A 27,136-nucleotide genomic window follows, 5' to 3' on the forward strand; every position below is an offset into this window, starting at 1 on the left:
ATGTAGTGTCATTCTGATGAGTTAATGGAAGCATGGGCCTTCTATAATACTCCTCACTATCATCTGAAAACTAGGCTACATTAATGGATTTTTATTTTTAAACCAGTTTTATTCCACCACCGCCGCCGCATCACTGTGTCAGGACCAAGGGCAGTGCATTGACCTTTATGGACAGAGTTCACAGCAGTGACGGCTCTGCCAGCTTCGCCCCAGTCCATATTAGAATACAGGGCCATACTGCTACTGCTGCTACATGCCCTTATGCACTGGCACATTTCCCAGCATGCTTCAGAGCGGGAGGGAGGAAGGGAATAGAGATGAGAGGAAGGAGAGAAGGGTTGAGGATGGGGGGGTAAAGAAGAGAAAGAGAGGAAGATGGGAGAGGAGGTTGTAGGGAAGAGGAGATGGAGATGTAGTAACACACCACTGTGAGACCAGCAGCCGACTGATGGAGTTGATATGGACGCCAGTCAGCAGGACAGACCGACGATTGTTTGTTACGTTACAGAAAAACACACGACACATAAAAAAAGATCCTGATAGTAAAAATGGGAACAAACGTCTTTTTTTTTTTTCTTCTCCCCTTGTTTGTTTTTTTTTTCCTTTTTTCCACTTTCTCTCTTTTCAATGCTGCAGTGCTATTCTAAGAGAGACACTTCGGCCCACGCACTGCCAGAGAGGGAGGGAGTGAATGGATGGAGGGATGAAGTGAGGAATGGTGTGTGTGTGTGTGTGTGTTACAGGGGATCTGCTGCACTAACTCACCGCCTGTCGGGGGGCTTCTGTGTCTTTAAAGCTCATGTGTCCCTGTGAGGGAAAGTCAGGCACATATACAGTACACTGTAAGCATGGAGACACATGTACATGTACAGGCACATATATAAGTAGAAGGCTATAAGTGTCTTTATGGTTCAAATCAAAGATATTGATGTTATTTTTCCAATAGTGATGCATAATACAAAATGACATATATGCATAATAGTCACGTATAAATAATCAATTTGATGCATTACATCAGACGCTCTTGTAGAGCTGCAGCTAACAGTGTTTTTTTATTATTGATTAATCTGTCAGTTGCTCTTTATTACTAATGAATGGATGGTTTGGTCGAGAGAATATATCAGAAAATCATGAAAAATGCCGGCTTTGTCTCAACACTCTAAATACCAAGTACATTCTATGCAAAATGATATTAACAAAGAGGCATCAAATACTGAATCTGAAAGGTTGGAAACAGTCGATGTTTGGCTTGATAAATTACTAAAACAGTTAGCTGATATTTGAAATTGTCATTGATTTATTGTCTGTCAATCAGCTAATCGATTAATTAAGTGCCACATTCTTTAAACATTGTAAACACATTTTAGACAGAGCTTCCCCTAAATGAACTTGAGTTTATTTTTTCTTTCACAAGTGTTTGTGTTTGTTCTACTCAAAAGACTAAAGTGCTTACAAAACTCACATCAGTGTGAGCAGGGGTTATATTTTCCATATGTGCTTCCTGACCTATAAGTTCTCAGGTTCGCTGTAAATGAAGCACAATATGGCAGAGAGTCAACGGACTGGCACCACGTCTCTAAATGTTTGAATCACTCAGGGAGGCATTACTCATACATTTAGGTTTTGTAACACATTGCGCTTAAAATAACTGCATTTTGAAGTAGGTCTGTGGAATTACTGCAGTTTGTAGAAATGACTGTGGCTCAGAAGATTCAGCTTTTGAGAAGTTTATATATCAAATAGCAAAATTTAAAATTTACTCACAAAAATATCCCTTAAATGTCAAATCAGGAGGTACCTGCCATTTTCAACCTCCAGGAAATACTATAAAAAAGATGCAGATAGATAGTATACAGTATAGTATAGTATATTTGACCAAACTACTCAAAGTCAGTATGTGTGTGTGTGTGCAGGTGACAGGTGACATTTTACATACTGCATACTTTCAGTATATATTGTAGAAATGGGACTCCGCTATAGTGTTCCTGCACATGCTGTTGGCAGGAAGGCAGAGCAGCAGGCATATAGGCAGCAAGACGAAATCCATACATGTGTGTAGGACACACAGCAGGACGAATGGCCAGGCTCAGCAGGAAGACAGGAAAAGCAGGTTCATGCAGGCAGATTCAGATGCAGCCTTACAGGCATGTAAGCCATAAACACAGTATATAAGAAAACAGGAAGACGTGGTTAATGAACAAGATGCTGCAGCTGGAAAACATAATAAAGGTCTTTTTTTTCTGTCTGTGTAGTTTTGACCTTTAGGATTAATAAAGTTCTCTTTCTATCATCTTACTGTTTTGAAAGTTACGTTAAGTACAGCAGATTTCATGTAAGAAATGTTTGATTCAGAGGTGTAAACAGGGCCGGCAGTAGTTTCAGCGTCATTTGCCACATCGCTGCACTTTCTCACAGTCTGACCCACATGCACAGACTCTTACATTAATAAACAAAGCTGAATAACAAGCAGAATATCCTTTAATAAACACAGTGACAATGAAAATAAAATCCCATTACTTTTAACTTTCTGGAGATCTTGTCTTTAGTGTTGCCTCATTGGGTTGTAGTGAGCATAAAACATAACAGCCAGTAAAACTGTCAGAGATGTTTGAACAGGCCCCACTCTGCCACTTACATCCTGTTTAAATAAGAGATAATATCACATTTACACTCAAAATGCTGCAGAGTTATGTATTAATTGTCTGTGAATATCTTACAAAGTCTTACATTTATTTAGTCTCTGAAACTGCAGATAAGCAGCCTGTGTAATCCATGAACAGACTTGTGCACACATTCACAACTGGGAGTGTTTTTATTCATTTTTTATCTTTACTCTTATTGAATTAAGACACTTACTGCCTAGAAAGCCAGCGGAAGTTCAGCCGTTTGTCAGCGGGGGTCTCGTAATTACGACATCTGAGGAAGCGGGTCGGAAAAGTTCCCGGAGGGTCGAGACACACTGATGTGAAGCCAGGCTGTCAGGGCAGCAGAGCGCAGAACTTTCCAGCAGAGAGGACCGGGGCTATTTAGGTTACCTGTGATCCAGGAAATAGTTCCCGTCAACTCCTCGACCCTGGAATCAGAACATCCTGTCCTCATATCATTTTCTCCTCCACTTACATTGAGAGAATAAGGTCCCTTTTATTGTTTCCTACCTTTGCAGGTTTCCATCTGTCTGATCTCTTGTTACATGTCTTGACTTTTGAAACTGCAGCTCTGATGTTCCTGTCAGCTGTAGGGTTGTGTTCTCGCTCCAGAAGCTGAATCTCGTCCTGCTGGTATCTCTTCTTTTTGTTTGCTAGGGAAAGAACCAGCAGCTACAGATAGAAATGTACAGTACATTTTTTTTTTTTTTTTTACAGAAGTCAGACAAGAAACCAGGAGGGTCTGTAAGAATGTCATTGCAGGTTGAAGTCATTGTCAGACCCACTGTAAATGTAGGGTTGGGGCATTTTATTGAATCCAAATCCAGGATCTAAATCCTATTGAATCCATTTACACCTGTTTTTTTCTGCTTGGTTCAAAGGGCTGGATAAAATAAATAGTTTTCTGATTATTTTTTATTTTCATTTGAACAATCCTTTATCAATCATTCAAATACTGAGTTTGATCTTTGCATTTGAGCTACATGTTCTGTATGCAGTGGGTACTTGTTTTAAATGGTTTGGTTAAACATTATTCTAAGTTTAAAAGTTCTATAGATGAACTGTGGTCGTATGAGCCGACTTTGATCCAGAGCATCTCTGACATGGGATGGATTTGAGCTCTTTCCTTATGTTTGTTGTCCCTGCCAGAGAAACTAACACCAGCTAACAGCTGTCTGCAGATATCAGGCTGATGTCTTGTCAACACAAACAGTGCAGATGAATTAGTGAGCAGACTTTCAGTTTCTGTCCTGTCTGTGCTCAGAGTGATAGTTAAAGTTGATGTGCTGTGAAGCATCTACCGCTGACAGTCCATGTGTAGCTGAATGGAACAGCATTAATTAAAAAAACTATAACGATGATGCTGTTTTAAATGAGTGTTCACCACAAAATGACACAGATAAAAGAAGGCTTACAGTCTGTGATTTCCTCAACCACCCACAGTGGAAATGTAGCAGTTTTAGATTAAATACCTAACTGTGGCTAATTGTGTAGCTAGTAGCCAGCTGACTTTTGATTGGTTTCTGTCGGTCTTCTCTGACAGTTAAAGGATAACTCTGGGATTTTTTAAACTGGGAGCAGCTGCTGCAGTGTGATCAGTCTGGGAAATGGTCCATGTCAAAGTACATCCACTAATCCACATCGCTTTATTTATTGCTACCAGACTTCATTGACAAAAATAATTGTTTGTGTTATTGTCTGGTACCCTCTCCACCGCTGGAAAGTCAGACAATAACACAAACAAACAAACTGATCAAGGCAATAACAGTTAGGGTCCACTGTACTGCTCAGTACTGCACCAGTTACAACCCCAACTTTTTCATGCCTAATTCCCAGGAATATCGTCTTATATTCTCGTCAATATGAAACCTTTCTCTTTTACTTGGTACCACTGGGGTCAAAGGTCACAAAGACTCACTCAGTACAGTTCAGAGTGACATAAACCAAACGTATTAAATCAGAGAAAATGTCTATTTTAGGATTTCTTTGATTTTTTTTTTTTTTTTCCTGACACTAGTGTTACGCAGAGCCCCTCCCATTCCTGGCGCTGCAGGCCTCATTCAGCAAACATCACACACACACACACACACACACACACACATCTGTGGTCTCTTTGCTCTGTCCCTCTGTCAGATGAGTCCATATGGCAGCTGTCATGTCGCCTGCTCTCTTTTTATCAAAGTCAGATCACGGCTGCTCCCATCTCCTCTGTCAGCTGATGTTTTATATATGTATGAGTCTGTGTGTGTGTGTGTGTGGTGTTTTAGTGTTGTTGTATGTACTATAGGTCCCTAAGTTAAGCAGAATTTCAGGTTTAATCAAGCGCTCAACAAGCTGCACTTAAAGTTGCTCCATCCTCCAACCTTCTGTAATAACAGACGTCCTCTCTGCCCAGATTTCATGACACAGGAAGTAACAAAATATTAAATTAAAAAATTAAAGTGTCTCATTCTAATAAGTAGTGCAGGAAGTTGGACTTATTGCAGCAGTAAACATGAACTAAGGGTACTGAAGTTAAACCTTTCCAAATAGTTTCTTGCTGACGTTGCAGTTTTACACTGGAGTTGGTTTTTGATTCAGGCTAAGAATTTCTCTGTATGGCACACAAAGACTCCTCAGTAAACTTAGATCAGCATTTTAAACCTCATCAAATCTGGATTGACTGTATCCTCACAAAAACCCTGTGTGTTGTGTTCTTCTCTTGCAGTGTGATAACTGCTGAACAAGTGGATGTGAACCTGAGGGTAGAAGCGACTTGGATCTCATTGGGACTGTCCCTGCACCACGTGGAGGTTTACTGAGGGACTTTCTAAGCCGAGGCTCCTCACTGACCGCTCTTAACTCCTTTTTCAACTATTTTTATTTGTTTGATGTTGTTGGGATCAAGGTTTCAGACCTCTTCCCTTTTCGTCTGCTGTTTTGTTCCAAGCGAGACCAAAACCAGGTGCCAAACTGACTGTGTCAAGAGAAGCAAAAAATCTCTGAAACTAACCACCACCAAATCATCAGAAGAAGAGTTTTAGTCATTTCGTTTGAAAACCTGATTTAGTAATACAGATTGCAGCTTTATTCTCCCTCTCAGCCCACAAACATATTAAAATCATATTTAATTTCAACATTTGTTACGCATATTCAATATTTTAAAAAGCAGAAACAACAGTGAAACTTTATATCCATTGTCTTCAGTCAGTGTTTGCTGCTCTTAATGCTAAAACTGCGAGATTTTTTAAATCCTGGGACGACGCTCAGTGCATTATTGGTTCAAAGTGCTTTATAAACAGATCCTCCAGCTGATGGTTTGTTTGTAATTGGTAGCGTGGTAAGCAGCGATAACTCTCTGCCACGCTCCTCTGCCGTCTGAACACTTGAAGGCTTCAGCAGGACGAGGTTTGACTGACAGGCAACACACGCCACGTCTAAACCTGATAAATATAGGCACCGCTACCGCCGCCGCCGCCGTCACTGCTGCTATCGCTATCTCAAAGGCTTGGAGATATATACCGTCGTCTCAGTCTGCGCTGTGAAACACTGTTGACACTTTTCCTATCTCCTTCTTCCAGTTCCTCATACGAGAGAGGCCTCTCACTCTTTGTCGTCCTCTGTTTCTTCCATATGTGGCGCTCGATTACGCCACATTGAACAACCTGAAAGCCCCTTTATCTAATCCCAGTGACCTCTTCAACCTATTTTTTGCATTCTTCCTTTTATTCTACTAAAAACATGCAATTTAAAACCTTTCACTGTATTTACATTTTTTGTGGAAGGAAATCCAGTTTGTAAAAAAAAAAAAAGGGACATAACGTAAAGCCATACTGAACACCAGCCATACGAATACCTTTCACATTTACTAAACACCTCACAATGTTTAAGATTTCTCCAACAAAGTGATCTTCTGTCACGTCGGTGCACATACACATTCAGGGAGTCGATGAAGAAACCGCTTGAGAGACGAACCCTAAATTTAACAGTTTAGATGAAAGAAATAATTTGTAAGTTGCGACTTTTTCTACCTGCGTCGTCATAGATCGCTCTGCTCCAAACCGAATCGGTGACCAGACAGCCTGCGGGGTCAAGCGTGGCAGCGAACGTGGCCGTGTCGAGTTCCCCGTCGTCGCCCCGTGTTCCTCTGTGTTGACGGATGAATCCGGACATTTTCATGTCTGTTCTGTGGGCAGAACCTCGCTGCCCTGCTAGAACCGGGCCCAAGCCCTCCTTCGTTCTCTTCTGTTGGGCCAAGCTAAATTCTGAGCAAAGACACTCACACAAGGGTATCGAACGCACATAGATCCTCACCTGTTTCTGTCTTTCTGTGATTTTGTTGTGAATGCCTTGACATGCTCATTTATTGAACTGATCTCTGTCCTCTAGTCGTTGCTGGAAGGACTTTTTCTTAAACCTTTGATGCTGCTTAACGCTGTCATCTAGCAGTAACCTTTATATGTCGAACTCACTGTCCACAACTTCTAAATTCTACTATAATTTAAACCAAAACTTTGAGCATATTGACCTTTACTGATTCACTTCCTTTTTGAAAGGAAGAGCTCGTTCATCGGGCAAATTGTGAGTGTGATGAAATACTAATTTAAGTCACAGCTTGTGCCAAATTCAGACTGAGCTTGTTTCACCAAAACAAAGCTGAGATCTCTAAAGCTGCCAGCAGTGTTGTTTACACACACACATCAGACACACAGAGCTTGAATATTTGATTTGATTTAAAAAGAAACATCATTATTCCATGTATGATTTTCCAGATCAGTTATCCACACCAGGACAACAGAAGTGCCCAACTCCGACAAGAATTCTTCCAGCATCTGTTAAAAACTCATCAAACGTGACAGATAAAGTTTACATACAGCGCTAAATGTTTACAGACTACATTTTCCATCGCAGTTTCTTATGTGAATCGTAACTTTCGTGCCATAAACGACTCCCAGAAAACTACTGTAGTAGGAGATTTGAGACTCTTCTTTCTTTTCCTTTTTTTCGGTGGGGTCGGTTTATATAGAGTTTACAGTTTTCTCACGCTCGTTTTGTTTACGGAAATGTTAAAAAATTACTGCCTATTTTGAAGATTTAGAATTTTGGCCAGTGGACTGTAAAAAAAAAACAGACAGACCAAAACTAAATATCTAATACCTGCTGCCATAAAAAGCCCACATTATTCTGTATTTATAATTGATTGAGGTTTTAATTTAAATTGATTATTTCAGACCTATAGCCATTTTGCAGGCAGTTCGTATAGGGCCTAAAAACTCTGAAAGACCTCAACGTTTACAAAAGCTGCTTAAGGGAAGGATTTGTATACAGAGAGAAATGTTTACATTACGATGAAAGAGTGAAATGCCAAACACATTCATGAGACATTGCTTGAGCAAAGTGACTCTGCTGAACTCCAAGAGAAACCCTTTGCACCTGTGCAACGTGTACAAAACAAGAAGGGATTAGTTCATCAGACTGGAGTTGAAACTTTTCACACTGAGGGTTTTTATAAGTCAAGAAGCTGCCGTCTTGGAAGAGGACGCTGATAATTCACAGCGGATCAGGAGCTGTTTGATGTGAATTTTTTTTTTTAACATCAGCTCAAGAACTTTGTGATTAAAAAAAACAATGAGACCTACAATTTCAAGAGGGATGTTTTGCCTGTCCCTTGTTGTCCTGCTTTTCTCCTGTCTCGCCGTTTCCACGGTAACCATCACCACAAAGCGACGTGCTGTTGATGGCGATGTCAGGACTCTGACCGGCAGCAGTGGCTCCGCTGCAGCTGGCAAAACGAGCACCACCTTGTTCCTCCTGACCGGCTACAAGCCACCACTGCCCCCGCTGCCCGCCGGACCCAAAGTGGCGCCAAAAGCAGCCGAGGTGGAGGATGGGGACGATCCTCCGGTTATGGCCGAACTCCCTCCAAAGCCCCTCCCTCAGACCATGTTGCCAAGGAACATGACGGCCGACGCCCTGAAGCCTCCGCTCGGCGCGGCCCAGGTGGCTCCACCTCCCAGACAGCTGGTGGATGTGGACGTGTGCAGGTACAGCCAGAACAAATCTATTCCCTGTTGTGTGGTGCAGTGTGGTTATTTTTGGTGTTTATTTTTCAGAAAATATGTGAATTCATTATTATTGATTTATTGTTTAGTGTTAAAGCAGAGTGAAACAACACTTAGAGAATCTTTAAGTTCTGTAATGTGACGTATTGTGAATATATGAGCAGGATTTAATAATTTTTACAGGAAGAGGAAAGAGATTTTGATATAAAAAAGGGGATTTTTCGAGATGAGATTCATGTAACAATAGATCGATGAACAATTAACACATGGACACAAGATTTGAATGTAGAATGTGTATTTTTCATCTCACTGGGTCTTTAAAAAGCTGATAGAAATCATATTTAATGAATTAATAATGCAAAAATAGCTAAGCAATGCAAGAACACTTAAGGTTTTTTAATTCTTATTTTACCTAGACTCTTGTATGAACTGTAGGGGATCAGTGTCCTCTCACAGCAGAAAACACAACAGATTTTGGGTGCCCTGTGTTCTGTGTTCAGACAAAATGTGGTGAAATCTGTGGAAATGCTGAGCCTTCAGTGTGTTGTTTTAAGCCAGCTGAGTTAACCTTCGAAGATAAGAGCCTTCGACGTAAAGTTCACGGCGGCAGCAGCTACATCTGCCTTTACTGCTCTAATTTATTTCCATAACGTGTTGATCATGCCGTGAAAGCGAGGCGCATCATGCTTCTTCTCCTGCAGCTCTGATCTTGATCTCACTGAGGCTTATATTTTGCACTGAGAGGCGTCTTGCTGTTGCTAGGCAACATGTAATCAGCTCTAAATCAGTTGTGTGTTGGCGAGCGGCTACGCACAACTATCAACAGCAGGCTCGTTGAGGCAGTTGAAAGCAGCACTAACAGTACAATAAAAACAGACAAACAGATCTATAACTTACATAAAGCTCTAAATGACTCACAAGTGCCCTTCAAACTTGATGTTTCTTCTAATGTGCTGGTCATTTCTGTCTAGAGGATTTCACAGCCCCAGCTGCTCAGCAGCAATAACTACAAGTCTTTTGTTGATTTTGCTTTTTATTTGTGAAGTTGGTGAGTCCGAACCCTGCACCTTCAGACCACAGAGGAAATGCAGCAGCGACCTAAAGCATTCATCTCCTTGGAGTTTAGTTCTGTCAGATGGAGATGCACAGAGAGCTCCTCCAACGATAACACATGGTGGCTAGAGAACGTAGGCAGCAAAACAAAATGCTTCAAAGCCAATGAAAAAACAGTAAAACAGCAACACAGGCCACAGCCATGAAAAATGTACATTAGCTTATTGGAAACCTGCCTCTGCAGAGTGTTAGGGACAGAGGAGTATTTCCATCCCCCAGAGGGAACGCATTAGTAACTCTGTAGATTTAGATTTAGTTAATACATAAATCACAGTGTGTTATTATAGGTTAAGACAAGATACGACTTTATTGATCCAGGGAGGAAATTCACAGGCTACCCAGCCACAGCAGTTAAAGTGAAGGACATATTAATGCACCAGTAATTATAATCTAATAAGATCATACAATAATACATTTCTGAAATGAGCCGTTCTACATAGTGAGGACTTTATATATACATATATGCTGTACATATATGTACTTTTTTACTTAAGTAAAAATTTAAATGCCAGACTTTTGCTTGTAACAGAAAATGTCTACATTGTGGTACAGCTACTTCTGCTCAAGTAAAATATCTGTGTTGTTCTCCCACTGCTGGTTCATAGAAATTGGATCAGTGAGGCCAGAATGTTCTCAAAAGCCATCCATTGTTCCTGTGACACCCAGGCCATGTTTCAAGGACACAGGGGAATCTTACATGGGACAATTAAATACTGTGACACGTGTGATAAATGTCTTTGTTGGACTTTGTTCCACAGGGGTTACTTTGACGTTATGGGGCACTTTGACAGCACGTTCAACTGCTCTAAGGGCAGCTACATCTACTGCTGCGGGACCTGCCACTACCGGTTCTGCTGCGAGCACCAGAGGAACCGACTGGACCAGGACTCCTGCACCAACTACAAGTCCCCCGTCTGGGCTGACCCACAGGTCCCCGTCACTGTGCCTGCGGGCAACAAGCCCGACCCGGACTTTGAGACGCTTCAGCAGCAGAACAGCAGGTAAGAGTCTGGACTGGTTTGTCTCGGTCAGCAGCTGGACGTTACTAAAAGTGTAAAAATGTTTTGTGTCCTTTACTGTTGTGCTGAGTGAGCTCATTTAATCTGATTCTAAAAACAGCACAGCGTATGTGATCGGAGGTGTGATCTCCTTCACGCTGGTGGTGGCTGTGGGAGTCAGGATCGCCTTCAGCAAGGTGGCACGTCGACCCCGAAACCGAGACATCAACATGCCCAGGTGTGTGTTGTATTCTATCACTTGGTTTGGTCTGCTAGATTGGAGAAAACAAAAAGTGAAGTGATTAAAACTAACTGGTGTGAATGTTCCCGAAAACAACATTAATAGTCAAAGGACAAAGACAAATAGAAAAGTAACAAACTGTGTACAAGTGGCGATCAGAAAGTTCAGACTGAGCCTATGACTTGTTTTAAATTTGACTGCCACCTTGTGCAGCAAGTGGTCGTGACTTTTTGATCGCACCTCAGATATCTGTCCCTGCTCCTAATATAAACTGAAATACAGTGGCACTCAGCCTTTTACTATTCGAAACATAACAATACAGACACTTAGATAAAGCTTTTAAAGATTAGCTTGCCTCTTATAGAGTACAAAGTCTGGGTTTCCTCCACATTCTTATTCTCCCTCTCCTTCCTGTTCTCCTCACATCTCTTTCTGTCTCTTGTCTTTTCCCTCTGTCCGTCCTCTGCTGTGTCAGGTCACTGGTGGATATCTTGCGTCACCAGTCGAGCCCTGTGCAGCAGGGAGAGAGGAACAACACCACAGTGTTGACCACCACCACATCAGACGGACGCACATCCAAAAACCTCTACACCCCCATCCTGCAGAGCAAAGACAACCGCAGTAAGTGAGAAGAAATTCACGTGAAAAACTGCACAGTTTAGGAGGAGAAAACATATTAATTACACACATTTGTCAGGGTGGAAACATAAAACAAAATGAGCATTTGATTCAGAGCAACGTGTCGTCTCCCTAGTGACATGAATGGTAATTGTCATGGCTTTTATTCAAATCTCAGCTCAATCTCACTATCAGTAACACACATCACACTTCAGGTGGAAAACATTTGGGGCTGAAATGTTGCCAGACGCTGCTATTTAGAGAAGTTGATGGATGATACCAGAGAGCCTTTAAATTAAGCAACAGTAGGTTAATCATGTGTAGTGTGGATTCACCTTTATTTACTGTCTAGAGGGGAAAACCTCAAACTCAAGCACATATTTAACGTTTGTGCCTTATTCAATCTTTGTCTTTATCTTCATATGAAAACATGTTGTGACATTAATATTGTTTCTGTACCAGAAAATGCAGACAAATATTACTGACTACAATAATTAGTTTCTTTGGTAGTTCATGCTTTCTTATGTTGCAGATTTCTAATTAGAATTGATATGCGGAGAAAATAAAGTCTCCTCTCATTAATTTTTGGGCAGATGTGCAGCTAATTATAATTCTAACCCTAAGAACTTGTTAATGAACCAGAACCCCCCTGAGGGTTGACAGGTTTGTAGTATTTCTTAAAGCTCTGTTTTGGTCAGGAAAACAACATCTTATATAAATCTGTCTAGCTCTTGGTTTAGTATTTAAATGCTGAAATGAAGTGAAGTCATCTTTACATTGTCTTAAATGTGGGCTGTTACACATTTTTAATATTTGCTATCGCAGGTCTCTTTGATTACGAGTTTTACACTGGTATTTTTTGTAGTACTGTTCAAGTAGTGTATCCTTTAATAGGTTTTGGCCGTGGCTGCAAAACAAAGAAAAAATCAACAGGTCTTTATTTATTATTTATTATTTGATTATTGTTTCTGATGTTGTTTCTAATGAGACAAAAATATTACTCACACTAACAGATGATAGTTGGAACCATCACACAGACCTTTTTCCTCTGAGTGGTGGATCAGAGCGATGGTGAATGTGTTTGTTTTGTTGTACTTTAACACAGTTACAGTCTAAACACAAAAACAACACACACTTTTCTCTCTTTACCTCTGCTCTGTCTCTCTGTCGCTCTGCCTCTGTCTCTCACTTCACCTTCTTTCAGCCGCTCCAGGATTGAATTGTTTTGTTGCTCTGCAGATCAGAAAAAAAGTGATGTTCAAGTACAAATGAAAATATATAAATATATTTTTTTGTATTTTTCTACACTTATTGTAGATACTCCTACTCTCTTAGGAGTAGGAGTATCGACTATACAGAAGCTGGACACTGCTGAATACTTACTGCTCTTTATTTTCTGAACAGAGACAAACACAGTATGTACTATGAATACTGATTCACTTTAATACCAACACACTGAAAAACAATACAACCTAAACATTTGCTGATCATTTATTTGATGAACTGTTGCAGCTCTACAAACAACAGCTTAAATGAACCACAAAGTACAGTTAGCTGAACTTATACTATCTACATTGTAGTTCCACTTCCTCCTCTGTGGAGTTTTGGCTGCACACAGCGTGCTGATTAGCATTAAATTGGAAACATTTAACACAAAAAGAAGCTAATTCCTGGAGGGACTGTTTTTCTCTTAACTGTCTTTTTCTCTCTCTGTCCTGTTTCACCCACTGTCTCTCTCTATTGACACAAATGCTTACTCGACACACGCCTCTTGTGTCTCTCGAGTGGTTGTCCATCAGTTTGTCAGCTCTGCTCTCTTTGCAGCTGGGAACTTGCACCACCATTTTAACCAGCAGGGGTCTGCCTCCAGCCCCAAACACTCTGCTACCATCGGTAAGCCTCATGGTTAGCAGCACAGTTTAGCACAGGCGGCGGCGAGCTGCCGGCCGGATCAACGGCCTCACTACCACACTGTCTGTCTGTCTTGTTGTTGGTTTGACGGCCTGTTGTACTGCGCTCTTACAACAGCTGTGCCACTGTCAACACAACACACACATTTGTGGTTTAAAACATGTAGTATCGTCATGATGATGCATTTACTTTGTGACGTCGTCGTGTTGAAAGTGACACATCTTTGATAAGAGCGTGAGCTAAAACTTGTCTGGTCTGCCCTCTGCTTAATGCAAGCCTGTCTGCCCCACCTCCACCCACTACTACCACAAGCTTGCTTCCAAATGTGCTTCTTCTTCTTCTCCTTCTTTTTTCTGTGTAGCAGTGATGTGCGAGTGTGCTTACAGCTGACACTACACATTAATGGAGGTCTTGGCTTAAGCGAGGTCACTGCACTTCCTGAGTCTGTGTTCCCAGGATTTGCACCAAGAAAACAAAAAAAAGCAATGCTAGCACAAGTGATAAATCGTCTGTACTCAGTAGAACTCATGTTGTGGGTCAAATAATTCCCTGTGAATGTGACTGATGCATCTAACATGGCTGCAGAACTCTGGATACAGCTTCTGTGGAAATATGATGAGGATGAAGGTGAGGAGCATGATTCTCACTCTGCTTTTTGAGTTGTTTCAGTGCCAATTATTCCAAGCCATTACATCGACATGTGTTCCCCCGGGGGATGAATTACACAAGAAGGCAAAGAATAAAACCGAGTTAGAGTAAAGATTTAACTACAAGTTGAGCATAAATAGTGCTGTTATGTGTGCTGTGAGTGAAGACTGCCAGATGTTAATGTTAACCAGCTTACATTTATTAACTGATTAACAATTAAACAAACTAATAATTCATTACTGTAAATTAGATCTGGAACTGCTAAATATTTTAAAAGCACTACTGTGTTTTTTCTGCTTTGTTTAGTAAAAAATGTTAATGCGTTATCTGTTTGTTTTTAATATTGGGCAGTGGATAAAACAAAAGAAAAGAAAATGATTATTAAAATGTATGTGTCATTCTTCAACCAATGTGCATTATCAGTGTTATGAATCTTGAAGAGTTTAGTTCATTCTTGAGGTCTTGAAGTTTTAGACCTTAGTGGATATTTGTCCTTGGTTTACTTTTAGTGTTGTCCTCAGTCTTCCTGTGTTAGATAACGTGAACAGCCTCCTGGGAGGATACAAGAACAGAACACTTCAACTCTCTGACTCAGATACTCTGCACACATTTTTTTCCATGACACCATTATCAAACCTCTCTGTCAGCCATCGTAGGTGTTCCCGAAAAAAAAAATCGATTACCTTGCACTCTTGGAAATGACCAGGCTAATTCTGTATCATGACTCAAAAAACAACAGCACGTTTAACTCCAATATTTGATGCTTGTTAGTTATAATTTCACAGCCTTCATCATGCTCAGCTCATGCTTTAAAAACTACATGATCTCACAGCCGGCATTGCTTTTTTTTTCCCACCGTGTGTGTAACATGCACGGTACAGGAGTCGATGTGGTGTGTGTTCCCTGGGTGACGTGTAACAGAGACATTATTGGCCATTATTGCCCATTACTGTCAATGGTCAATGACCAGTATATGTCCAGCAGTAATCTTAACAAGATCGCAGCCTATAACCATTGCCACCCTGAATGGACTCGCATCGATTGTGTCTGTCTCAAACACAGGAAACAACAGCAAATAGCCAATTTTCCTCAGTTACGTAAGCTTTTATTGCTGCTTTATGTTTTTTACATTCTCACATTTTTAACCTTTTTTTCATCCTCTGCTGACACCCAGCAGTTCGTAAAGTTTCCCAAAGTTTCCCCCCTTGTCAAATTACTCCTCAGAGGATAGCGATGATGAACCAGCAATGGGCGGCATGCGTTTGTCGATCTTTGGATGTGAGCTCATTGTCCCTGTTTAAATGTACAGAACCTGAACATGTCAGGTCACCGCTGAGTGCACCTACAGTACATGTTGGGTCATTTAAAAGTGCTGTCTGTTTGCTGTTTGGGAAAATATGAATGTACTTGTATACTGTATGATGTAACTGATATGAGTATACATGTTGCAAAACAGACACCCCTGCCCCTCCCCCATACTGCTAATCTTACATAAGACAAATCATTTTTATGTGTATTGATCAATGTGCTGCTTTTGCACTTTGCATAAATGTGAATGTGTGTGTATCCAGATTCCCCCGATGCTATCAGTGTATTTCTATGTATTTACATGTGGCTGATATGTTTGTGTTCAAGCCTCAGATGAAAAGTACAGAGTTGTATTTATAGACGGTTGCCATGGAGCTTGGAGACACTTCCTGTGTTTACTGATCATTAACCAGTTTGTATCCTCTCTTGTTCTGTCTTCCCTTTTTCTTCTTCTCCACTTTTTCTTCCTTTTCATCCACTTCTGTTTGTCACTTCTCTTTCCATATTCATTATATATCTCTCTTACTTTGTCGTTCCCTCCTCACCACTGCTGTTCCCCACCCTCTCCCTCCTTTATCCTCCATCTTTGTCTTCTTTAATCCCCCTGTTGTTCACTCACTTTTCCGTTTCTTCAACCATTTTCCCTGTTTGTTTTTCTTTTTCCTTCTCTTCCTCATCTCTTAATCTTCCATTTCCCGTCCCCCTCTCTCTTCTTCTCTTGCTTGATCTGTCATCTGTCTTTCCCTCCTTTCTTTTTATCTCTTTTCCTGTCCCTCCGTCCATCTCTCTCTGTTTCTCCTCAGAGCGTGGACCCCGTATGAACAACACCCCCCAGCTGTCCTCCGGTCCCACCCTGCTTTCAAGTAGCGGTAAAGGTCCTGGCGGCGTCGGCGGTGGCAGCATTATTGGAGGCGGCATGAGGCACAACAGCAGCCACCCGTCCTTCTCCCATTCCTTCCACAACTTGGCCCAGCTGCCGCCGTCCTACGAGGCCACCATGAAACCCGAGATCAACCGCTACAGCTCCCTGAAGCGGCTGGGTGAGCTGGAGGGGGGGGCAGTGATGAAGGGATGTAGAAAGTGAATGAAATGCATGAGAGGGAAAAGGGAGAACAAGGGAGACAAAGAGGGAGGGATGGAGGGAGAGGGAAAGTGGGACTAATTGATTTTTTCAGGACCAGTAAGACCTTTCAGGTGATTTAACACACCAGCTAGCAGCCATACTGGATGTATGGAGTTCTTGTGCTACAGTATAATGGCTGTTCAGTACGTCACAAACACTAAGCTACTTCTGGTAGAGCTTTGTAGCAGTGAGCCGATGATGTTAAGTTATATTTAATGTTGGAAAACCTTTTTTGTTAAGTGTTTGAAACATACTGAACCTACGAATCAATGGCAAATATTTATTTGCTGATAAAAGATTAGAATAAATTAATGGGCTCCTCCAACCATACAGTTGTGGAGCACACAACAAGGCAAATTGAGACACAGCACACGTAGCAAGCTAGTGTTAGCCTTGTGTGACTTTGACCCAAACCTATGATATGATATGACAACATTGTTCCAAGCGGTTAAATTAACGTTAACACTTAAAGCTTAAAACATAAACACCCACTTCACCAGACTCTGGTTCTGATTTTGGTCACCAAAGCACACGAGTACGTCTCTGCCAACTAAACTATGAGCCAGTTATTCTCAAGTCAGCTGGCCTACTCCCACCCCTCGACGTTCTTTGTGGGTATTTCTCTTTTTGTGGCCTGGTTAGTTAAACTTTCACACAGCTGATTCTCCAGTGAAGGAGAGTCTGTTATGGCAGTAGGCAGGCATAGTCACCAGGAGATTTGTGACTCAGCTGCAAAGCCAAATAATCATCTCAGTGTGGCCTGAATGTGTAAACTGTTGCTGCTAAACAGCCATAAGAGTAAAGTAAACAAACGGAGACAGAAAAGGGGGGAAATAAGTGAAGGGATGGAGGGTGACTGAGAGAAGTCAGAGCATTGGAGGGTGATGTGTGAGATGGATGACAAGAAGAAGGGAATGATGGAAAAAGAATGTGACAGACAGAGGGCGTAAAGGCGTAAAAAGGGTAAAGGGTAAAGCATCGTTTTAAAAAGAAAAAGTGGAAAAAAGAAAGGAAGCAGGGAGAGGCAGAGAAAAGGATGGGGAAGCTGACAAAGATGAAAGAAAGGGTCAAAAAAACAAAACAGAAACACGGGAGAGTATAAATGTGGAGAAAGAGGATCAGTGGCGGCCAGTCAAAGAGCTGACTGGGCAAATAAGGATACAGCAGAAAAAAACTAGATATTCAGGAGGATAGAGATGCAAAGGGGTTGACTGAGCAGAAGGAGAAGAATGAAGGGAGAGGCAGTAAAAGAAAGGAAGAAAGGATTGGAGTGAGAGAGATGTGGAGATAGGGGGAGGGGCGTTGGCTGGCTGGTCTGCAGGGGCCTGGCTGCCTTCGACGGGGAAAAAAAGACGTTTGAGAGGCAGTGGCTGGCAACCTCTCTCTCTCTCTCTCTCTTTACCTCTCTCGCTCTGTGATTGCTGAAGACTGCAGGGGGAGGGGAGTTGCCTCTGCAGGCTGAGTGATGGATGGTTAGTACATGGGCGATCGTGTGTGTGTGTGTGGCGTGGCTATACGTGGAAGTGGAAGCAATAATGAGGTGAAAGCAGAGACCAGATGGGGCTTTTTATTATTTCAGTTCAGTCAAAAGGAGAAAACACTTCAGAGGGTGACGCTGTGGAAAATGTTGGAAATGCTTCTATCAGGCCGTCAAAGATCATCCCACTTCCCCTCGTCTCCTCCTCTAAGAAACAGCGTCTCTGTCGCAGTAGTGGCAGCTGTCCTGCAGCTTTTTCATGGTTCAGATCAACAGAAATGACTGGCATGTTATAGTTTCTTGATTTGGAATAAGTGGATAAATCCCATTTTCTCCTCCTTTGTCCCTCTCGTGCCTCAGATTACTGAGTAAAGAGCTACGCTTCTGCACTTAAATGACAATACAACAGCGATCTTTAAAAACAGGACAACTGAACTTCCTTTTTTCTTCACCTTCTTCTGCTCAGTGGTGTGGTTTTTAGCACTAAACCTCCCATGGTTCACCTGGGATTCAAAAAGCAGTGTTTGAGAGTTTTCCATCTGCTCAGTCACCTCATCCGAGTCTGAATCCATTTGTCCGGACTTCCGTCACTTGCAGACGTAGCGGGCGTTCAGACAGAAAACAGCCCTGTGTTAAAGCAGTGCATGGGGCTACGTTGGTGGAGGCGTGTTGTTTCAAGTGCTGGTGAGACGATTAAATTAGATCCTCTAATTAGATCATTAGAGTTTGAAGGCTAGTCAGACACCAAATCACCGCACAGAGGTTTATAATAACCATGAGACAGGATTTTACAACTGTGGACAGTTGTCATGGCAGCAGTTATTTTATCTTTTAAAAAAGATAAAATACATTCAGTCAAAGGACAAAGGGCAAATTTATTTATAAAGCAGATTTCATACATAAAAGCAAGAAGCAGTAAAAGCATATCGGGCAAACATCTCTACTTAAAGAGACGACACATCGTAGTATTTAGTAGCAAAGTCCTTGAGGGCCCAGTCTTCTTTTTATTCTAGTTATTCTAAATCAGAAACAAAAAAACTAATCTTGTTCTTTGCAGTGAATTATTTTATTCCCCAGAACAGTGCTACCTACGAGACACTGATCGTCTCAATAGAAAGACCAGATACAGGCTGATTCACTGTTGCAGTGAATCAATGACACTCAGTTGCAAAGCAAAGCTGTATTTACTTGTCTGATTATTAAATGCCTGCTTTTTCAAAAAAAAAAAAAACACCCTGAATGTCAGTTTTGGTGGAACACCCCTTCAAAAGGAGACTAAAATGTTGTCATTATGACTCAAAGAGAGGGAATGCGGCCTCTCGCCAGCCTTTGTATAAAACCTGGTCCTTTTGATGTAGTTCCCCATACGCCACTGCAGAAAGGACACTGATAAAGGCTTCTTTGTCTGCGGTCGGCAGCCAGGGAGAAACCTCGAGATAATTTGGCCTTACAGGATGGGAGTAAACAGAGAGAGGGAGGAGAGGAGAGAGAAAGAGACGAAGAGGAGGGAGAGGATGAGGACATGAGACAAACGGCGAGAGAAAGATGGTGGTGAAAAGAGACTTCGGGAGCATGCAGGAGGAAGAGGGGTGAAAAAAGATGGAAAGAGAGTAGGAGAATGATGAAAAGAGGAAAGCAAAGGAGTGGAAGAGACAAAGGAACAAACAGAGGGGAAGGAGGGGAAGAGACCTGACAGAGAGAGAAAAGAAAAGGCGAGAGTGGAGGAAGAGGAAGAGAGGTGGCTGGTTAAAGGTCAGGTTTAAATTGGCTCTTGGGGAGCTGCTTCCATGGAAATGCTTTGAAGATTAAAGTGGTCTCAGGCTATGGAGCAGAAAGCACAGAAACACTGTATTTCACTATTAATGAACCTCACTAACTGTTCCATCCACGTCTGTGTCTGCTCACTTACTGCATCTCTTTCTTCTCTCATTACTTTGTGTTTGTATTTCTTTATTTTCATGTCAGTTATGTCCGTCTCTTTCTTCTCTCATCACCCTGTTTTAAACTTTCTTTCATATCTCACCTCTATTGGTCTGTCTCTATTGCACTTTCTCTCTTTGTCCGCAGACTTCTTTTATCTTTATACTCTCAAGCCTCATGCAATATACAGTATACTGTATCTGTGGTTCATCCCTTTTTCCTTCCTCTCTTTTCCATTATCCATTCTTGCCATTTTCCATCTTGAGTTCTTGTCCTCGTCTGACTCCATCACTTTTATTTCACCTTTTGTAATTCATCTTTTTGGACATCTCTACCTCTTTGACCACATCTCTCATCACCTATTTTTCACACATCTTTTGCCTCCATATTTCTAATCTTTTCTTTTTTTGTTTCTTCTTTTCTTTTTGCCCCATGTCTTTATATCTTTGTCTTTTCTGTTGTTTTTAAGGTCTCTCATCTTTTCTTTTGAGTGAAAAGTTTATTGAACTATCTCACTCTAAGGTCCACTTAGTAGCTGTTGCAGAGCTTTCAGTTTTATCACATCATCATCTGCAGGTGGAGTTTTTCCGGCTGTCATGGAATTGTAAATGCTGAAGTCTCCATTCTGTCTGAGCACTTTCGACGAGGAGTCCTCAAAGTGCTCATCTACACTTTCATAACGTAATCTCCATCTCTCGATAAAGATCATGTAATAAGATTCAAGACCCAGTCCAGCTACAAAAACTGGACCTTGTGGTTGGATTGTTTACTCAAAATGTTTTTCTTTATTCCAACCTCATCATCCAGAGAATGAAATACAGCCAATGTTCAAATTACTGATGTGGTGTCTGACCACTTTTACAGATGCAGTAATGATTACTCGGATGACAAAAATATGAATATATTTTGATAACTGTTTAATCATCTAAGTCTTTGTCCAAGCAAAAATTGTAAACATATTCTTGCGCCAGTTTGTAAAATGTGAAGATTTGCTGCATTTCTCCTTCTTTCTATTATTATACCTTGAATATCTTTGAGTTTTGGACTGCAGCATTTCAGGACAGTATTTTGAACTTTTGGAAAAGGTGAAAGCCAAGTTTTTTAAAGACATTTTACAGACATGCAACCAAGTGTTCTCTACTGCACAGCTGGTAGACAGGTGCATGGGAAAATCAGATCATAAGAAGCAAGCACTTAGATTATTAGAGACAAAATATTGTGTCAAGCAGCAAATTCAGAATGTGAAACAAGAGTGGTTGTGGGGATTCACCCTTAATAAACATTACTTGCAGCTGTATTTACATATTGCACAATTCTGTCTTTTGTTTGCTGAACCAGAGAAAGAGCTGGACGAATACTCCAGCTACTACAGCTCCAAACGTCGCTCCAACAACGCTCCACCGTCCTTCCACTCATCTCAGCACCACCTGCCCTGGGGAGGCGACTACACGCTGGGATCTAGGGGCACGTTGCCCCTCAATGGCTCCCGGCCGCGCATTCACATCCCCTCCACCCCGAATCCGTACCCGCTGCCCGGTCAGTCGCAGTACACCAGCTCCAGCTTCGATAGGCCGCCTCGCCGCGTCCGCTCCCAGGACCAGCTGCTGGCACTCGGGGAGGGCAACACGCTGTCCCGTCTGTCCAAGAACCAGCAACACCAGTACTACAAAGCCATGATGAGCACCAGCAGGAGCTCCAACTCACAGACTCTTCCGCAGGTGAGACAAGAGACAAGAAGCGATAAAAGACAGCAGAGGTGAGAGGAAGAGAGATGAGGTGTGATCAGAGGAAGATCAGATAAGACGAGCAGGTGAAATACAAAAGAGAAAGGAAGGAGATCAGAGAGGGCGAAAGATGAGAGGAAAGCTAAAGAGATCATAATGATATCAGGTGACATGAGAAGATGGAGGAGAGATGAGACAAGTTCCATGAAGAGCAAAGGGAATCAGAGAATATAATATTAAATTAATGTCAAGAGCAGAACAGTTTCATTAAAATTTAAGGAGTCTGACAAGGTGAGGGTACTCTGTTAAATTTTTATAGCACAGAAATTCTGTTCAGTCCAACTTAAAATCTTGAACCTCGTTTGACTTCTCTGAAAAAGTGAGTTAGGTAAGTTAAACATTGAGCTTCACAGTTTTTTTTTATTGCTAATTATATGCTGATTTAAGGTTTAGAAAATGTCCTTAGTTTCTGATTCATTCTTCTGGAGGCCAATTTATACAAAACCTGTGCAGAACCTTTTGTGTGGCTAATTTTATTTGTAGAGAATTGGGACATAAGATAGAGCTACTTGGTTTGCAATGTAATATCCAAATTATATTCATGTTCAGCAAATGCATCACCACGGCAACAGTATGTTTTGCTGCCTTTTATTAGTCCATGTGGATTGGGCATTTGATGTGCAAGACAAAATAAATAACCAGTTAACTAAGAGCAGAGAGGATAAACATTTCCTTGGTTTCAGGTCCCATGAGAGGCTCCTGGTCTCACCTGACCGTCTGGAGGACCGGCTGATGGCGATGGGGCTGATGGTGGGAGGAGGCGACAGAGGAGGAGGAAGCGGGATGGTACCCACCATGGGCCGGCTCAGCCACCACCAGAAGGCCCAGTCACAGCAGAATATCTGCGTCACGCCGTCCATGGACCGCCACCACATGATCAAGATGAACTCCCACCCAGCATCAGGCCACGACCACGACCGCAGCTCCGCCGCCGTGCCCGGTATGGGTATGCACGGTGGCTGGGACCCCCACGGGGGCCACGGCGGAGGTGGAGGGGGGGCGGTCGGAGGTCACCCCAACGCCCGACGGATGGCTTTCGCCAGCAAGAGGCAGAACACCATCGAACAGCTGCACTTCATCCCCGGAGGAGGAGGAGGGCAGGGACTGCGGACTGGGAGTAAGAACGAGGTGACAGTGTGAGAGGAGGAGGGAGAGAGGAAGAGAAAGAGTGAGGGAAGAGAGATGAAGGCTGAAGTTGTAAAGAAGCTGAAGACAGGATGAGGAAGAGAGAACAGTGAGGCATTTAGTGGGAAGATGAAGTGGAGAGATGAGCAGGAAGAGGCGAGAAATGAGGAAGATCTCAGCTGGCTGCCTCACAGGGCTGCACTCTGTCTTGGGAACGAGCAGCAAACAGGCCCCCCCCTCCCCTTCATAAAACAAAAATCTCATAGTGAAAATAGCCAATTGATTTTCTCCCTGTCACTTTGTGTGTTGAAAAAGAGAATATTCAGCCATTCTTTGAAAAGGGAAGACAGAAATGTCCACTTCAAAAGAGCAAAAAATATTGTATGAGTGCAGTTTGAAGGCTGCTGGGTATTTGCTGTGACTTTTATTGAAGGATACCCGCTGAGTGAAATTTATTGACTTGTCCTTGATATTTATTGCACTGTTCTCTGAGTCCTCAAGCGCTCTGACAGAGATTCATCTGTCTTTGAATCCACTGTGGATGAGAGAGAGCGCGGAGGCAGAGGCAGACGGGTTTGCTTGTCTTTGTATTTATAACAGTATTTAAAACCAAACAAGTTGCTTTTGTATGAAATTAACCTGATGATAATAATAATAATAATAGTATTAACATTAATGAGCCCAGTAGGACTTTGTGTATATTTGGTTGAAAACATATTTATCCTTAAGCCAGCGAGTTTGCCATTTAAAGGCTGGACATGTGATTTGTTGTGATTGGACTATCATGAAAGCAAAATTGCTAAAATAATCCAGCCAAGTACAGTTACCTGATTGCTTCTTGGCTTAATTCACTCTAGTTAAAAATAAAATAAATGCCATTTTTGATTTTTAAAAAAACTTAACTATACCTATGTCAACACAAACTGCTGCCATAAAGGCCCAGTCACACCAGCATTTGAACATAAAGACTCTGGTTAAATTAATCTCTGGATTTGCTTTCAGCAGTAAGATAAATAAAAGCAGATTTTAACGTCAAGATTAACTTAAGTGAACTGTGACAAGTGGATTAGATTAATAACAAACTGTCTTTTGCTGCTGAGAGCCAGAGAATCTAAAATGGAGGACGCTATCGTAGCTAGCTAGCTGTGTGTTGCACCATTCATTTTTATTTACCTCGTCTGTTGGAGTATAAACATCTCTGCAAAAGAAACATGGTTTTTAGACAGAGACAGGACATTTTTGAATAAACTATGTTATTTGTAATATTTGCAAAATTTTGTGAAATTGTCGTGACTGAGCTAAGAGGCTAACTGCTACTATACTGCGAGTTTGAAAATTTGTTGGCTTGTTTTTTTCCTGTTTAGTAACTTTGTATTTGGATGGAATTATATTCAATTCTAAGAAAAAACATACCAGAGAGTAAATGCAATTGTCGCAACCAAACTAGGAAGTTAACTACTAATCAAACCGCACAGAGCTACGAGGCTGCTAAGCTAACTGTCAGCTTTGAAAGACTGTTAGCTTTTTAAGTTGTTTCCTCTTCAGTAACTCTTTATTTGGAATGCAAATATGTACAATACTAGGAACAAAATTTCAGAGGAGAGAAAGAAAACAAAAGTGTTCTGACTAGTACTGTGAGCATTTTAGTGGTTAGCACAGATTCCCCAACTTCTTTAAATCCAGATATTTCAGAGACTTGTGGATGAATTTTTGCTGTGCCACTTTCTGGTGTGACCGGGCCTTAAAATCCACATTGCAGTCTGATTTTAGCTAATTTAAAGCCTTTGTACAGTGAACTCTAGTGGGTGTATATCATCTATGAAACATTGTGCTGTGACCCTTTGCGTAATAATTAGTCAATCCTTTGAAATTAGATTCAACCTTGTGCTGACTCTGTACGGGTCAAACATTTTAATATGGAGCCTGACAAAGCAAACATCCCTCAAACACTGTTTCAAACTTTTCATTGTGAGTTTGTAGAGAATCGCAGGTTACTTCTTTTTTTGCGACTGATTGCTACTAAGCGAACCCTCCCGTATGTCTACGACGCCACATGTTACTGCGAGTTCAGCCGCTCACCTCGTATGAAGGGAAGGGGGGCAGATGGGTTCGAGGTCGGGGACAATGGACACTTCACACCAAGGGCTATACCGAATTATCTTTGTGTGTCTGTGCTCTGTACAGCATCTGCTTCTCATTTTCATTTCTTCTGCGTGTCAGTGTCAGGAGGCATGCTTGTGCATACGTTCACCAATTTTTATTTTGTGTAGAGAGAAAATAGAAACATGCAAGGAAATTTAAAGCAAAGAGAACTTTTCTGTAACATGTAAAAACACCCAACCATGAATTCTTGATAGCATTGTCATGGGAGGAGCGGTGGCCATAATGATGTCATATTTTGTAAATTGTTTTTGTTGTTCTGGCTGTGAGATGGACCTTCTTGCCGTTAAGGCTAGATTCACCCTTTACTGGGTTTTAAGGGACTCATGAGGCCTTGTTTGAGGTTTTCAGCTTCCCCTCTGAGTTGTATTTCGATAAAGACAGACATGATTGCTGCCAGCCATTTTTAGTCTTTTAATACGACACGTGCTCACGTGTTAATAGTTTATGATCATACGTGTAAAGATTCCCCTTCTTGATCAGACTTTAAACGCTTTTATCATGATCGTTTTTATTTATTTATTTTTTGTCTAAACATGTATTTATTTTTTTAATCTCTGTGAATTTTAATGTATAATCCTGGATTTTCAGTATACAAACTTTATAGAGGAATTTAAAAAAAGAAAAAAAAATAAAGAAGAAAAGAAAAACATTTGTATTCTCGAGAACAAAAAGAGTCGATGCAATCAAAGAGAAAAGACGAACCGCATGACGATGTCAGAAGCCAGTATTGATGATGTCATAGTGCTGACTTATGATGTCATGGCGTGTATGTGTGTAATTGTACATGCGTCTGTTTTAATTTGTGTGCCCGTGTGCGTAACTCTTTCAGTGTCTTCTTCTTCTTCCTCCTCTTCTTCTTCTTAGGAATGCTGAACCTCATTTTTTGACCAAACTCGGGTCGCGTCTTCGGCGTGTCACGAAGATGCTTTTAAGCCCCCCCCCCCGCGAGTCTTGTTACGTGTTCATATCAACTTGTAATGAAATTTTAAAAAGGCCTGTTTTTATTTTAAAAAAGAAAAAAAGGGAACATTGATCAATCACAGCTTTTCTTGTCGAGCTACGTTCACCAAAGCGAGGACTTTTCAAACATTTGAAAATTGTAAATTAGCAAAGGCTTATATTGTGTCAAGTTTTGGTATTTGAATAGAAGCAAAATGGCTGAGTGTGTAAATTATCACTCAGCTGATGAGTTTGTGTCACTGCTGTTTGACTTAAATATGTATCTGCAAAAAGCGATTTGTTTTTTATAAACAACTCTCAACATTTGTGCTCATTTAAAGGCACAAAAGTGACTCGACGCACAGTATTAACAGCTTTTTAAAGTTGCAGTACACGCGACGGGGGAAAAACTAATTGCGTTCAAGTGTTTCAGCAGCTGTTGCTGAAGCGGGCCGTGGGAGAGAATGTATTGTGATAGGACTGGAAAGGCTCTGTGGTTTTCACAATGAAAAAAGAAAGTGGCAAAAAAAGCAGGAGGTGAAATGTAAATGACACGTGAAAATTCAGTTGTATTTTTAATGTCTCTCATTTCTCCTCATACCTTCAAAGGTCTAATACCGATGTTGTAATCCATGTTTGGTTAATTGCTTCCCCTGATAAAACTGTGTGCCTGTATGTGTGCGGTTGTGTGTGTATGAGTGTGTGTGTGAGTTAACCACTGGGGTAGGGGAGGGGGGGCATGGGTATATTTGTATTCTCAAAGCTACTCTGCATACCTCAAATTGTATGATACATTTATTTATTACATCCCCCCTATATGTCTATTTCCAAGAATATCCAAACAAAGGTCTCACAGATGTGCAACCCTTTTGTTATTGGTGATCAATTCTTGCATTTGTAGAAATCATACTGTTTAATTGATAATAACAATAAAAAAAATCCCACTAAAACCTTGTTTGTATGTGTTGTGTGATGACACTCAGCTGTTTCTGTTTCTAAATCGCAGGTTCATATTCACATTTAGACCTGAGACAAAGTCAAACCTTCGCTAGTTTGATGCCAGTTTCTGATACTTCACAGAT

At 41.4% G+C, this 27,136-nt stretch overlaps 1 protein-coding gene across 1 annotated transcript in view; it reads left to right on the forward strand.

The window, feature by feature from the left end:
• The window catches only part of shisa7b (shisa family member 7), a 35,372-nt gene extending 8,353 nt beyond the window's left edge, over positions 1 to 27,019 (forward strand). Inside the window, exons 3-10 of the mRNA XM_018682119.2 lie at positions 5,353 to 8,668; positions 10,558 to 10,800; positions 10,919 to 11,035; positions 11,514 to 11,659; positions 13,481 to 13,549; positions 16,327 to 16,563; positions 21,382 to 21,761; positions 22,488 to 27,019. Of these exons, the coding sequence (XP_018537635.1) occupies positions 8,253 to 8,668; positions 10,558 to 10,800; positions 10,919 to 11,035; positions 11,514 to 11,659; positions 13,481 to 13,549; positions 16,327 to 16,563; positions 21,382 to 21,761; positions 22,488 to 22,967 (2,088 nt within the window). The 5' untranslated portion in view covers positions 5,353 to 8,252 and the 3' untranslated portion in view covers positions 22,968 to 27,019. The remainder of the gene's footprint in view (positions 1 to 5,352; positions 8,669 to 10,557; positions 10,801 to 10,918; positions 11,036 to 11,513; positions 11,660 to 13,480; positions 13,550 to 16,326; positions 16,564 to 21,381; positions 21,762 to 22,487) is intronic.
• The last annotated feature ends 117 nt before the right edge of the window (positions 27,020 to 27,136 follow it).

Source organism: Lates calcarifer, linkage group LG3 (genome assembly GCF_001640805.2).
Source record: "Lates calcarifer isolate ASB-BC8 linkage group LG3, TLL_Latcal_v3, whole genome shotgun sequence".
In the NCBI taxonomy this organism is placed as follows: Eukaryota; Metazoa; Chordata; class Actinopteri; family Centropomidae; genus Lates; species Lates calcarifer.